This window comes from Phytophthora infestans, genomic scaffold (genome assembly GCF_000142945.1).
Source record: "Phytophthora infestans T30-4 supercont1.30 genomic scaffold, whole genome shotgun sequence".
NCBI lineage: Eukaryota > Oomycota > Peronosporomycetes > Peronosporales > Peronosporaceae > Phytophthora > Phytophthora infestans.
Genome location: NW_003303729.1, coordinates 355327 through 371274, shown reverse-complemented (window position 1 = coordinate 371274; position 15948 = coordinate 355327). Strand labels below are relative to the sequence as shown.

The window sequence follows — 15948 nt, the reverse complement described above, 5'->3', positions numbered from 1 at the left end:
TACAGGGTGTGGAAGTGAAGCTTAAGGATGGTAAACGCCTCGAACTCACCTTCTTGCCCGGACCTTTTGCAGGTCCCAAACATCGAGATGAATTTCTTGAGACTATGAAGAAACAGATGAGTAGTGGCAATAAAAACATACAAGAGACGGTCGATACTACAGCAACGCACACACCTAGTAGACGTAGTAACGCTACGTCGGAAACCAAGATGAACACTGCGAGTTCGAAGACAGGAAGAGTACTGTCAGCTTATTCGGAGATATACGAAGCTGGACCCGATGAGTGACGACGCATTTGCACTTGCCAAGCAGGTGCATGCAGGGACGGGCTATTACCTAGGACCCATGTCGAAACATACTCCGAAGCTCTCGGAAGACTCGGAATACCGCAAGAAAACAATGCAGAAGCTGTCGGATGCTCTGAATCGGATGAACCAGGAGTGGAGCGAGGCAGATACGCATCGGGAGCTGCATACGAAGACCAAATCGTCTAGAAATGAAGACCATCTGTACGAGTACACAGACACAGTCACAGGTGCTCAGATCTCGACCCGGACGTATGAACAGCGATATCTCGAGTACGTCAAGGCGCACGACGTCAACCCCGTGATCCACATGTTTCCTGTTCAGGATAAACGAGCGAAGGGGGAGGAAGTGAAGGTATCGCATGAATATGGGTCGACAATATCGTCAGAGAACGCAAGATCGCTGTTCATGAAGACTCTAGGAGTCGACATCAGCTCAAGTTGCATCGTTGACAACGATTTCTTCTCACTAGGAGCAGATCATACGCTGTCCGATACGTCAGCGTACAGAAGTGAGGACTTGGTATTTCGAGCTGCAGTGGACAGTGCTCGGACGAGTCTTTGGAACAGTTGGGGGGCAGCGCTTGCTCAAGTTTCTGCCAATCGAGGTGGGCATGACCATTCCAAGAGCCAAACTCAGTCTACGAGTGGTGTTTTAGGTACGGATAAACGTCGTTTTGCTTCGATATCTAGTGACGCTAATGTGATGTGCTGCTTGTTAGGTCAATCATCTCGAAAAAGGCCTCGAGAAAGGAGACAGAGTCTCGTGTTGCCCACGTCGGATGATCTCCTGTCAACTGTTGCAAAGGGTGCGGATGCTACAGCTGCAGACGGCGGTGACTTGCATGAGTCACGAACGAAACGCAGTCGACCGACGGCGCAGAATTCTCGACGCAATGCTCGTAGAGCGAGTATCGTGAACACAGTGGAGTTCCCCTCGACTGAGGCAAGTGAAGCTAAGGATAAAGCGCCTGTTGCGAAACGCAAGACGCCTCAAGCATCTCACAAGTCTCCAAAATCAAGACAGGCTGCAAATGGCTACGCGCGTAAGACCAGCTCGCTTGAGATGGTGGGAGACGACGACTCGAGTTTGTGTAAACTCTGCTACAGCGAGGAAGCGCTGGTGCACATGAAACCGTGCGGCCACGCCGTGTGTAGCGCGTGCTGGTCGCGGCTGCCTGCTTCGTCCGGACAGAGTGGAGCAGTATCCCGTCGCGTGTGTCCCTGGGACCGCGAGATAGTAGAGAAACGGTAGTGAGTGACAACAAGTTGCAGTGCTAAGTTGTGATATGATGGAGGAGCAATGGTGACTCTACCGCAAGCCTCGGCTACTGTATCGAAGGAAAGAAGCACAACGAAGCTGAACGTGAGTAGGTCCAGGTTGCTGTAGAAGGATGCAAGTGTGCTTATAACTCTTCGAACGGGATACAGGGCGAGGTGAAAGCGAGGCTTCGGAGATGACGAACGAAACTGAAGAGGAGTATTTCCTCTCACTGGCTAGGGACACTGCCAGTGGCTACTGCTGCTGGTAAACTAAATGTACATTTTCAATAACGGTTAGTAGCCAAATCTCGACTTCAGTTTATCGATCGAGAGTTTGTAGATCTTCAAATGCTGTTACAGCAAACTTGCCAGCCCCAATAAGGAGCGACACCATCTAATAGACGTCTTCGAACGTTTGTACAAACGCTAGTGAAGCACACCAGCGACGACAGTACCGCAGTATGGCAACACAGCGAAGACGATATCGTCTCAAACGGAGGCATCATTCGTTGCGCGACAGGAACAGAATCGGCAGTGATTACATGTAGTCAAATGAGGCTATAGTGCTAATCTAGCCAAGGAATTTTTACTGCTGCTTGACACGTCGATCGGATGCAGGCAGACCATTACCGTACTGTACAGTACATCATCGCTGTCTCCAAGGGCGGCTAGGGGTACTCTAGATGCCATTTTATGCACCGGTTGAGCGGACGATGTAACATAATCAATGCAGTCTGTCCACTAGCGTACGCTCAGAGAAAGAACGCGCGAGTTAGCGTAATCCTAATGTGAATTCTCGTACATTGTCCCCGATCGGCACTTTAACCCTTCTATTAATAGCCCGGTATTCTGTATCCTACAGAATAAGATGTTTAACAGGATTTAGTACCCAGCAAAGTTGGCTGCTGCCCCCAAGTCCGCATATGAGAATTTGTATACGTGGTAATCAGCAGATCCTTCCCGTTGGATTGGTGAAGGGTAGATAGACGGGGATTCTTCTGTGTGAGTAGAAAGACCAATATAAAATCAGAACAGGTTTGAGAATTAGAGTGAAAGCCCAAAACTGCCGCGTGGCAATCAGTCCCTACCATTCGAAAATCATCTCTGAACAATAAACGGCCCCGGAGAGAAGACATTCAAGCAGCTGTGGCGGGAGTTATGCAAGGACGGATGGAAGTCCCGCAAACCCACGCGCATGGCCAAGCATCCCCGCTACGTGAAGCCAGGAATCAAGGGACGTCTTGATGAATCGAGACGCGGCATTGACTTTTTTTAGGGTACGTTGCAACGCTAACTGACTTAATAATGCTCAATACTTACAATGGTGTGTTTATCAGGCGAAGCTGAACTCATGGCGTTTGGACGTGCATCCGGTCGTCTCCAGCTTCCACTCCCAAGCGTGCGTGTTGGCCCTGCATATCGTCCGATTGGCGAGCAAGCATCGTACGAAGCTGCTGGGGAGGAACCTCCTCATGGCCATCCACCGCTCACCACTTCCGCGCCACCACCTTCCGTTACGGCGACTGAATCCGCCCAAGCTTCAGAGGTAAGTGCTCCTCAAGTCAGTGCACGTGTTCAACCTCCAGCGACCGGTCCGTTGACGCCGGAGGTGAATTCGGCAGGACTACAGCCATCGACTGAAGTTCAAGCTCAACTGGCTATAACAGATGGTACAGAACAAGATGAAGCCTTGGAGGGCCACGATCTGGATAATACAGAACATGAGGATACGGAGCTTACAGTCCCGGAGGATACAGAACAAGAAAGGAGAAATGAAGGCTCTGATACAGAATGGAACCCGCGAGAGAAATCGACGGAAGCTGATGAAGCAAAGAGCGAGAGTGACGACCCTGCGGATTATCGTGTAAATTTCGATGTCTTTGATAGCGACAACTTCATGGAGGGTCTCCGAAAAGAGCAATTGTTCGGCCCGACAGATGGTGATGATGTGAACGTGGTGGCTGGTCAAGATGCCAGCGACTCCGATTCAGACGCGGATAACGAAGACGTGATGAACGCCAACGAAGTGGTCCTAGTAGTAGAAGGTGTAGAAGATCTAGAAGACGTGTCTTTGAATGATGACATCCCCGAGGAGGGACTCTTTGACCTGACTAGTGGTGATTTGCGAGACATCGCGGAGAATGGATGGATTACTTATGCCGAAGCGGAAAGTGGTAAGCCGTATGATACAGATTAGTGTGTGGTGCAATTGTACTTATTCCGGATTGTGTGTTTACTACAGGGAATCTCTGGATGGACGCTGCAACGGACTATTACGACGGACCGTGCGGACCCACACGGTCTGCGGTCGCATACGCAGACTCTCCATTGACCATGTTCTTCTACTTTTTACCGAAGGAGCTATGGATTCGAGTTGCTGATGAGACGAACCGCTACCGAGAGCAGAATATTGGTGCTGTGGCATTATCTCGTCGAGCAAAGATGCTTGCTCGCCAAGCTGAGGATCCTCGCGTGAGTGTGCCCAACTTAGAAGATATCGAAGCCAAGTTGAGGAAATTCAAGCGTATTCAAGCTCATGAGATTTTGCACGTCGTGGTATTGCTCTTTGCACGAGCTGTCGCTCCGATTCGAGACGGGCTCTCCAACCACTGGAGAACTGAAGAAGATGGAGCCATTCCACGCGGGATGTTCTCTCGCTTCATGAAGCGCGATCGCTTTGAGGCGATCATGAAATTTCTGCACTTCAACAACAACGATGACGGTGGAGCGCATGCTGACAGAGCTTGAAAAATCCGTCCTGTGTTGCAAGCTGTTGAAAAAACATTTAAGCATATGAACAACTTTGGATGGCAAAATTTAGAAAAACAGCAGTAAATAAAAACAATGTGTTTGCGATAGATCAGCTGCAAAAAAAAGAGTATCGAAAAGATAATAAAGAGGAATTCAAGGCCTACAATAAGAAATACTATAGGGCAAATAAGCATCGATGGGATGCAATTTCTAAAGCCCGACTAGCAGCTCGATCCAATTGTGAATGTGGTGGCAAATATTCTGCTGCAAATCACCATGTTCACGTTCGATCGAAGAAGCACAAGCGGTGGCTAGAAGAACAGAGTGCTTAGACTATGACACTTTTTTTACTTTCTCCAGGTATATATAAACAGTCATGAATCACTCGCGTCAATCTTATCATAAAGATACCAGAAGTAATCGTCAGAAACGACGTGATGCCAATCACCAGCAAATGATACAAAATTTTGTGAATGCACTATGCGTGAAGGAGGCGCAACAACAACGAATTGAGGATCCAATTGCATATATTTTCAATACTTAAGATAGAATTGTTTTGTGACCCTGGCAATTTGTTTTAGAGATATAGATAATAACAGTGTGTAGATAACCATGGAGGCCGATACGCGCTAAGCGTCACTCATAGAAACGACACATGAACAACATGAAGATAATTACATCGTTTCTACATTATCTTAAATATATTTCAGATAAATATACCTAGAAAATGGACATTCAATACGTTGATACAGCTGATGAGGAGCCAGTCGTTATTGATGATAATGATTACAAAGTTTACACTCCAACAATCGCACCAATCAACGTGAAGCCATTTACATTCGACACTGATAAGTTGAGGTCTGATGCTAACATTCGAGAGAAGACCTTGAGTTTGGTGATGGCGAATATGAACCAGTCTTCGAAGTGAGGTATTTTTTTTACAAGAGCTGCAGGCGCTTCAATTCACTTTTGAGGGTTTCCAATCTATCAATCTTATCGGTGCTATCGCTCATAGTTGTAATCGCTCTGTTGCGATACACACTCTCAATATCACCAGGCAGAAACTCGCGATTGATGAGATTGAGTTGATTTTGAGATTTTAGAATTCGCTCTTGTTGAGATTCAATCATCTTTCAATGCGCGTGAGCTCTCCGACAAAGTCAAAACCCTTAAATCCAGCGATCAAGCGGCTATATACTTCATATCAATAGCTGTCAATATAGTCTTGCATGGCTAGATTGTATATTCTAGAATATTTAGTCTGTATATATAAGTTCCGAAACATGACCTGAACCGGTTCCATGTCACCGAACCGACGTAACATTAACTATTATGATCATGGTAGGTTTTATACACCATGTGGGACCGAGTTCCCAAGTTCCAAAAAAAAAACGCAGCACTGTCTATATGCTATTTTATATAATACACCCTACCCCCCTCTCTTTAAACTTTATACATTTAGATAAATAAGTATAAGAACTCGGAGCCCGGAAGATGTCAATGTAACCACAGCCCTTCTAGTTATTAAAATTTGGTTCCGAAAATTTTGGAACCAGGGTTCCCACAATTAATACATTAATTGCAATTCACTATAGAATTGAAGCACCACAGCAGCTCTAGTAAGTACGGCATCATTTTGGAACCGGTTCGGAACGCGGTTTTGGAACCTCGGAGCTGCACACCTACTCCGATTCAAGTTTGACTTCCATCGCAAACTGCTGTATCTTGCACACGTTCTCATAGCTTGGCGCCATCATCCTCTTGCGTTTTGAGTCCAGATACTTTTGATATTTGAAATCGGTGAATCTGTCAGGCGGAAGCACGAAGAACAGCCGCGGTGCTGCAGGATTTCCCAGAAGCTTCAACACATCGTGGAGATCTTTTTGCTTGCAGGGGTGTTTGTGTGCACCTGTCACCTGCAACAAAATATCCGGCTTGATGATCGCATCGACCGACTGGTAATTCTTCACCGCTGGCTGTAGGTAACTCGTGTTAGCAGCAGCGACAATTTCACTGCCATGATTGAAAACGACAGCTTTCTCGAATCTCTGAAAAGAAATGACAGGTGCGGCGCCACCGTCGACCAACGCCACAGCATTGGATTCTTCCATCGCAACGGCATCATCTTCATTCATGCCATCATCACCATCCTCGTCATCGCCGTCCCATTCATCTCCCATAGGGTCATCATCATCATCGTACGCCTCGTTGTTTTCGACCAAACGTCGAACTCGAAACGTTCCACCTCGCGGCAGTACCGAATGCACATGCCCTTCGAACAAGTGGCCACGAAGCACAGCAAGAGCACCAACTCCATCCGAGGCAGCAATGAACTCTAGCAGCTTCCGCTTATCCTTCTTGTACAGACGATTGTACATCTCTTGCTGAACATATTGCGATGCAAAAACGAAGTACTCGCTGTCAAAAGCTTTGCTGACGCGATAGTGCAGCAATCGATGCGACACTTGAGCCTCGTTCGCATCAAGTTGACTACAGGCTTTCACCAACCAGTCGAGATCAACAATGTCCATTGCTTTTTCAAGCAACACCTGCTGGTTACCAACTTGTGAAAATCGCAAGACATAGCGAGCAATACCACCCCATCGACGAAAGCACTTCTGCACGACGTCCACAGGTGTATCCGAGTACATCAGCTTACGACATTGTAGAATCTCCTTCAAAGACCACACTGGCATGTAGCAGGACCGGCAATTGGTCTTGTTGAACTCGTACCAGATGGAGCGGCGCGGCGACGTCAAAAGAATCGTCTTCGCTGGGTAATACGCAGGCTTGACGGCATCCACGATGTAGTATGTAGTCGGCTGGTCGAGAATGTGCACAAAATCTTCCTGAGATCCTTGAGCCACCACATTGTGAGCAAATAAAAAGCGCTTCTTGAGGCCACCACTCTCATATACCACCGTTTCATTAGTACGGACAAGATGAAGCACGATCACATAGCCGAAAAACGTCTTGCCGATTCCCGGGTTGCCGAGGATCACGAGATGCGGTGTGTTCGTCTTTTCATCGTGGATCCTCTCGAGACAAAGTTCCCATAGCGCAGGGTAGCAATGACGAATGTAGATACGAGAGCCGAGTGTCGAATCACCAAGAAGATACGTGTCTCGGGGTAACTCGACCAATGCGCCAGCTTTCACGTCGGTACTGTCGTTCAGAAATGCTTTCCTAAATGCGACCAGTGCTGGCGGATTCAACGACATACTTTGCGTGATTGGGATATGAACGTCGCCCACAACAAGTTGACGATCTCGAGGCAGCTCAGCTTCCGACAATTGTGGCAGTTCCACCAGCACGTGAATCTCCTTGCGACCAGGCTGAAAGTTCTTCCCAAAGCAATCTTCGTCGAGAATCCACGACGAAAGCATCTCTTCATACTCGGTGCTGATGCCACCTCGCAAGAAGCCTTTCACCGTGTGGGTATCCCGTCTGCTCTGTGAAGTTAAGCAGCCTCAAGCTCGGGGTCGTGGTTCATCCACGTGGCTTCCCCCTGCTTCCGCGCCAAGTAGAGCGTCAACCTGGCTGGGTAAACCTCAACGCGGTTGCTCACGACTCTGTATGTACTTGCGATCTTCTCCTGCAGCGCGCTCACTTTCGCATTGCTCGCTATCTTCACGGGAAACACAGTCCCTTCGCCGTATACCGCGCACTCCAACTCGACCTCTGCCATCTTCGTGCGGAAAGTTCTCGACTTAGCAGCAGCACTAATTCACGCAACACACCGCTCATTTTAACCAATCAGATCACTTCAAAATATTTTTTTTTATTTCACTAAATAATAGTGAGTTCGGTTAAATTAAATATATAGAAAACAATGTGTAAGTACATCTTCCCAGAAAACCACCTCAAGACGAGCCAACAGTGCGACCCAAAAGGCGATTGGTGCCGACACCACGCAAAGTTTCAGCCAGCAGTTGCTGAACCTGTAGTTGCTGAACCAGTGATTGCTGAACCTGCAGTTGCTGAACCAACGATGACCAAGTCTATTGAAAAAATTTATGGTGAGCATTGTATTCAGCACATGAAATCTGTCGATAAATACGATTAGCCCAAGTTGGGGGATTCACGAGTTTTATCACCAAGTGATTGGATCAAGTCGAAGATGCACGTAGTTGGTGATTCCGCTGATTACAAGCATAGCGATGATGTCACGCCTGACTTTGGCAACAACGTATACTGTGACGGGGTCACCTTGCGCTAGAGGAAGTTATCTTTCGAGAGTATACCAACTCTCAGTGAACGACAGTTCACAGGTCCCCTCTTTATTCAAAAGAGAGCGAAGTGACCTAATTAAGGTAGAATGTAAACTGAGTATATTTATAGGTAGATAAAGCTTGGGTTTAATACAAACTATAAGCCACCTATAGAAATGCAATGTCGTTAGCCAATGGTTGGATTTGAACGACCTTGGTACTTTGTACAAATATCCCGAAGTATGACGTGTCACACTTCATGTAACCAGGGTACACTTAGGGCTACGTACCCCGTTACAGATACACCTACCTCTTGCAATATCAAATCAATGAACTGGATGGATCACATGTACTTGACAACTTCTTCTTTAAGTCCAGTGAAGACCGTGAATCATTTGGAAAAGTGACCGTTGAATGCGGTGTGGAATACTGCACTGCAACTAAATCTACGATAATCGATTATATAAATTATACATGATGATTCACAATATTTGGTTCAGCAACAACCAAAACGTGTGAAATCTCGCTGGATTCTTTCCTCGTCCACCTCATTCTGATTGGTTCTTGATGCGCAAGACATATCTATGTGTAATCAAACAACAAGTAATGCGTTTCAACAAGGAGTGTGCTACTAAAGATTTCGATGATTGGTTTGATTCCAAGTATAATCCATCACTGAACGAAGGCAAATTGATAGGGCTTGCTGCTGGTTGTAGTTTTGCTGCATACAAGCAATGGAAATATAAATATGAAATCAAGGAGTCAAGGAAAATTTCCACTTCGAAGACGTTTGAGCATTCCACACCTGATCATGATTTCGAATTGACATTCAAATCTGAGTGGAAGTTGGCAACACTAACTCAACTGGTGGAATTACCTGGCCGAACAATTGACGACATGCGTTCAGCCATGGTGGATACATCATTTGAGATCGATGAGCTTGAATATTGGGCAGAGAAGTATCTAGTGATCGAGAACAAGCCCAACCGTGACTTTGATTAAAATTTCAGTACTTTCGAGAAGATGTTGAAAACTACCAGCTTCGAGTCTCTTCATGTGCTGAAACGATTTGTACTCTACTTCATTCACGAGTTCTACGTCTTTGAAGGAACCGATATCACCTACTACAAGCGTAAGCCAACGGAGGACGATAATTTTGTGATCAAGGCATATGATCCAAAGAACTGCTTCAAGGTGCAAATTCCGTTCATTGAAAACAAGAAGCCACGTTCCATCAAGCTGTCTGACCTTCTCAATACGGCTCCATTCCACAAGTTTGCAAATACTGTCTGCAAATGGGAACATGATCCAAATGACATGGAGACAATTAGCTTATCAAATCCACTACTGGCGAAGGATTTGCACGAAAAAATTACCGAATCTGACTTGCACCCAGTGTTAATTGATTACCTGAAGCGTATCATTTGCTTCGATCATCCTGAGAGGTACCAGTGGTTGATGGAGTATATTGGTAGTCTTTGTCACTATCCAGACAACAAGACGAAGGTTATGATCGTGTTATATTCAATGGAGAACAAAATTGGGAAGTCCAATTTCTTCAAGCTCCTTACTAGTCTTCTGGGAACAGCAAATACTCACATGACTCAGCATCTTAATGTCTTTGGCGAGCGTGGATCGCCGCAACTTCGACATAAAAAAATTGTGCTGGTTTGAGGAAATTGCTGGCGATAAGTGCTCGTTTCGTAATTGTCTTGAGCGAATAAAGTCTGCTATCACCGAGTCCGTACAATCTAGTCGAAAGCTCTACCATGAAGAAGAAGTACATGGCAACATCACTGAATTTATTAGTGCTTCCAACAACTTGATTGGCATCGTCGAAGACAAGATGGCAATTTTCGATGTAAATCCAGCGGAACAGCACAACAAGGTTTATTATGGAAAGATGATTGATGATGTGATCAAAAATGATAATGAGATGAGCAAATTCGACACATATTTGAAGCAGTTTGCCAACCCCAAGCCAAAATCCTTCTTTCGAACTCCTATCTATGATTCTATGACAACTGCTAGCAATGAGGGCATTGCCAACTATGTCAATGAACTTAATGAATCTGGACTAAATGGGACCGTACACAGTGAGTCGAAAGGCCTATATTGCGTGGAGAGAGATATTATGTATCAGCATTATCAAAGGTGGCGTGAGACAGCTGGTGAAGTCCCTGATAAGCGATCGATTGTGAGAAGATATTGAAGTTGGACAAGCGTATCACATTCAAGCGATACAAAGAAAGTGGAGCCACGCCTTATGGATTCTTCTTTCCTATTGACTTTAACCAAGTCTAAAGCTTCCCGAAGCAGCAATATGACGATCGCGACGAGGTTGAGTCATGCCAGCCCCAGTTAATTGCTTTACTCCTTTACGGATTTCGTGACTGAATCCACCGGTTTCTGGTGCGGTGATATCAGCAGCTGTATCCATTACAGAACCTGCAATTGGCTTCCAATTACTTTTCAAAAAACCCCAAATTGATTTTCCAGCTTCTTTCACGCCATTCTATAAATCTCCTAAAACAAATAATTATTCGCGATCTCGAAATGAGCAATGGCAGGCTATCCAAAGCCTAAATGAACCTGTATTTGAGGGAACTACTTCGATTGCTCAAATCGGGGAAGGCGAATATGCAATGGGATCCTAACGAATTCATTGCTCGTACTCAACACCCCAACAAGTACGACGATGCAGAAAGTGTATGGTGTTCAGAGCTCTGACATGTTTGCTAGATTGATGCGTCTTTACAAAAGCAAAGATAGTCTTATCCTTACTTTGAATGCACTTTACAAAATGGTGAAGAATCGATTTCGTGACGCGTTTTAATACTATAACGCAGTGAGAAAGGTACTTAGCAAGCCGAATAAGAAGGAAAAATTGGATAATGATCTTACGCCTGAAGAAGAGAAGAAATACATTAGCTACTAAGAATTGATAGCGGTTCCACGAAACGTCAAGAAGATTATCATGGATACATATGGTGAAATGTATCTATCTAACCATGAGCTAAGCAAACTTACCAAAGCGAAACGAATTGCATATCTACGCCTTTTTTTGACTATGTCACACTATATCTCAATGTCAATTATCCTCTGCGTCTCGTATGGCCCTCAGTCTATCTGAAGAAAGTTGATGGTGGTAACTACCTCCAAGGAACGAAGCTCTACTTGAATAATTTTAAGAACGTTCGCCTCATGGGTGCGCAAATTATTGATCTCGATGGAATAACGATCAATCTTATTGCTAACTTTCTTCATTTACTTTCAGGCTCTCTCGGGCAAACACCAGCAAAGCCACTTTGGCGTGTTTACAACAATAGTCCAGGCGAATATGACAGTAATAATGGATTCAGTTCAGTTCTCTCAAAGCTCTTCGTAAAATACAATGGAAAGCCAATGAGCATGAGCATGATCCATCACATTGTCGAATCACATCTGATCCAATCACCAACATATGCGAAGCTTACTAATAGAGAAACACATGACCTTCACGCTAAGCTACTCCATAGCACGTTTGCTGCCAATACTAGCTACAACAAGATTGCAAACAGATCCACAGCATCAGAGGTTAGCGAGGAAGCTCCCGACTTCTCATATGAGCTAGCGCCTCAACCTGCATCACCTGCTAAGCCACAAACACACTCTAAAGCACGTAGGGAACGCATATTTCATGGAGATTTCACTCCAACAGGCAGTGATAAATCACTTGAAACTGAAATCGAGAAGTAATATGAATACACCCAATATAAAAAGCAAATCACATCCAAATGACGTCCAAACGGGGTCCACATGTTATGAATTTCAATGGATTGCACGCGCGTCTACGCAGCGGAAAAACACTTGTAAATCGGAAGACTATGCTCGTCTCTCATGCGTTCGTTGATTTATGGCACCTGATTGAGGATGAGAAGAGCTTCGACAAGCATTTCTTCAGACTTCTCGACGGGCCTGAGCAAGACTTTATGAGATATTGCTTGAGCAAATGTCATATCAAGTTACGAGAATTTAATTCGGCGTACAATGAGCAGCTGGATGGGGTAGTAAACCGCTTAAAAATGCTACAAGGAGCTACAGCTATTGGAGATGATAATCCAAGCATTAAAAAGGAAATGAAGCAACTTCTTGACAAGCTGTATGAGAAAGGAGTATTTTCAACAAATTATTATGCCCAATTCAAGCGGATGATGAAGCTCTCTTAGATTCACGCTTGAAGGTGAGTAATTTACTCGTATCAATGTATTTGGGCATCTTTGCCTTTTTTTGCTCCTTGGCGAGTTGGCTAACATTGACCTTCTCCGGTTGCTTCGTCAGAGTCTCAATGTTTGTGGAGCCATGGTTTGTCTTGGAGGGTCCAAGCGGATTGACAGTTCCGCAGGTGACACCATCACCGTCAATATCCATTGGTTGTGGCATCATCTGCCTGCGAATTCTTTTACGTCGATGCATTTTCTTCACTTGTGTATTTATAAGCAAATCAAAATGTCATTTCCAGTTTTGTTGAACGTCAACAATCAAGTTGCCCAGCATCACTTCCGATATCGATTCAGTCAACCGATTGATTTCAGTCAGTTTGAATGCGCACTTGGCTCGATCTCAATTTATTACAGCTGGAAGGCTATCACTGCTCAACGCCAAAACAACTTAATTCAAAATCATTTGGCCAACAGCAGCAACAACAACTACGTGCTCAATCACCTTGCCAGATGGTACATACTCAGCAAGTGATATCAACAACTACCTGCAGCAATGGAGTATTCAAAACAACTTAAATCTGGCAACAACACGACCGGTGAATACTACTACTTCATCTCGTGTGCTGAGAATCCATCCGCGTATGCGATTCAGCTCACGATGCTGCCTGTAAAGAATGTCACTGGATACACAGCAGCAAGCGGCCTCCCAACAATGCCAGCTGCATCACTGCATACACTCCTCAACTTCAGATTGATAACTCTGGATTTGGAGCTAACGTTGGGCTATCCAATGGTGTATATCCTGCTGCTCAAACTACGACCGTTTACGCCATCAATAACAACGTCACGCCTCCTGTCGCTGCTGTAATTCTAGAGCTGTCTAATCTTTATAACCCAATTGCAAGCAACAATTTAGTTCCCCACACCTCCACAAGCGCTGAAGTAGGATTCGGCGGACTTTTTACCACGTCACAAGGTCAAGGTATTGCATATTGTCCGATGCAAGGAACCAAAAACGAGATCACGTTGAGCTTCTATGATCAAGACATGCGTCCGTTGCAGATTATCGATCCTAACGTGTGTATTCGTTTGCCAATGAGACAAAAAAATATGACTCGACGATGTGATTACCTTTCGCAGATATACTCGATGACATTGCGATAGATCTTGCTTTCGATGATGTCCATTAACATAGTGCTCATCTTCTCAGATGTTACTCGCTTCTAGAGATCAATAAATTCTTTGACTGGCATATCACTTGGAAAGTCGCGGCAAATAATTGCAAGATCTCGTTGGGTCAAATTACGGCTGAGAACCATATATTGGCTGTTGATGCGAATCGTCTGTGGAATACCAAAGTAGCTCTGACTAATGTAGATCATACTCCATCCTTGTTTTTGGCCTCTGATGAAGTATTGACCGATTTGAGCTTGAGTCTTCTTTGGTTCGAGCACCAAATTATCAAATATAACGAGTTTGCTTGTCTCAATGTCATAATCGCTCATTGCTGGAACTACTCCATTTTCAAAAAAATCGACGTCATCGATGGTATCCTTGAGATGATCGTAGAGCGTCTCATTCGTTTTCGTGCAGATGACGATCTTTGTAAAGCATTTGCTAAGCTGAGCGATGATACAGAGGACGGTGTTGGATTTGCCACTGCCCGATGGAATCGCTACGCAGAGCCTGAAAGGTAATTCAAAATGGTCATTCTTTGGATGTTTCTGGAGCTTTTTTATCTATCGTTTCATAGAAGTTAATCATATTTCTGTGATTGTATATACAAGTAAATAACATGTCTTCTCTTCCCTCAACAACCAATAGTCCAGTCTTCAATAGTTCTTTCTTCCTTGGATCAAATGATTACTTGACCCTGCCAAGAGATACCAGAAACGCGATGGGACTGGAGTCTTCAGTTCATTGGCTGTAGCAGGTAATCTCAACTGTGGATCGCTGACGATTGCACGAGCTGCTGTTGATCTCAGTTCACTGTCAGGAGTCACAGCTGGAACGGTTACAGCATCAAAGTATTTATGGTCGATGCGAATAAAGATATCAGCTCATTTCGTAATTTGACGGCAGTAAATTTTACTGGAACTCTACTGACGGCAGCGCAACCGAATACCACGTCGATTGGAACATTGTCATCTCTGAATGTGTTTGGATGATTGACAGCATTTACGTTGACTGGAACGCTTAGCACAGCAGCTCAACATAATATTACATTGCTTGGAACTCTCACAACTGGATTGCAAACAACGATCACCAACAACACAACTTCATTTGCAAGTTATGCGCGTTGGACAAACAGTCTTACTACGCCAATGAACTGTGTGCTCGAAGTGTCAAACATCGCGCCTAGGTTCGGAGCAATCTCGCAACATAGTTTTCGTATCTTTTCAGGCAATGCAATTGCAATGTGGATGGACGTTAGCCAGAACGTGAGAATTGGAACCGTAGCACCATCTGGAACGTATAAGTTAGAAGTAGATGGATCTATAAACGCTTCCACAATTAACATCAATGGAGTTGCAGTTGCTTTTCGGCTGATATAACATCTATCACCGGTATCACTGCGGGGATAGCTTCCGCAAACAAAGCTTTGGTTGTTGACAGTAGCCTAAATATCGCTGGAATAAATTCTCTCAGCGCAACATCATTGACTGGAACTTTGCTTACTCCAGCTCAACCAAACATAACGAGCGTTGGTACATTATCTAGTTGGAATCTGTCGGGTTCAGGTATCACTCACACACAGAGTGCTGGAGGCAATGTTGCTTTATTTACTAACTCAGCAGCTGTAAGCACGCTCACCATCGGTATCGCAAGTGCTGGTGGCGCATGCGATATTCGATCAGGTACTGCAAGCGATCTATACCTGGATGCTAATAATACGAGAAGGCTCTCGATTAAAAGTGGAGGTAATGTCGGTATCAATACAACTTCTCCAGGTTATCAACTTGATGTGAGCGGGTCTTTTAACCCCACCAGCTTTTACATGAACAGAACACTTATCACAGCATCGGCAACATATTTGAATGGAGTAACGGGGTATGGAACGTATCTGAGTGGTATCACTCCGGGTTCTGTCGCAGCGAGCAAAGCTATGGTTACCAATGCAAACTCAGTGATTCAGTTCGGATCGGGCAGCGCTACCACAAACCAGATCAAACACATTGCGAGCACGAGCTTGAGAGATAGTATTCAGGTCTATCG

General features: G+C 44.9%; 2 protein-coding genes, 1 non-coding gene and 1 pseudogene across 3 annotated transcripts; 3 read left to right on the top strand and 1 right to left on the bottom strand.

Moving 5' to 3' along the window:
* Window positions 1–1120: 1120 nt before the first annotated feature.
* PITG_13710 (uncharacterized protein) lies at window positions 1121–1560 on the top strand (the record flags this gene model as incomplete). The annotated part of the gene is made up of 2 exons (XM_002899365.1): window positions 1121–1141; window positions 1189–1560. The coding sequence occupies 2 exons, from the start codon at window positions 1121–1123 to the stop codon at window positions 1558–1560; spliced, it is 393 nt and encodes a 130-aa protein (XP_002899411.1).
* Window positions 1561–3465: 1905 nt separating this feature from the next.
* On the top strand, window positions 3466–4233 carry PITG_13709 (uncharacterized protein; the record flags this gene model as incomplete). Its single annotated transcript, XM_002899364.1, has 4 exons — window positions 3466–3742; window positions 3811–3999; window positions 4072–4118; window positions 4162–4233. The coding sequence occupies 4 exons, from the start codon at window positions 3466–3468 to the stop codon at window positions 4231–4233; spliced, it is 585 nt and encodes a 194-aa protein (XP_002899410.1).
* Window positions 4234–6064: 1831 nt separating this feature from the next.
* PITG_13708 lies at window positions 6065–8007 on the bottom strand (annotated as a pseudogene; the record flags this gene model as incomplete).
* PITG_33046 lies at window positions 7759–7800 on the top strand. The gene has a single exon (XR_009934440.1). It is a non-coding gene; the product is annotated as an 8S ribosomal RNA (ribosomal RNA).
* Window positions 8008–15948: the final 7941 nt, after the last annotated feature.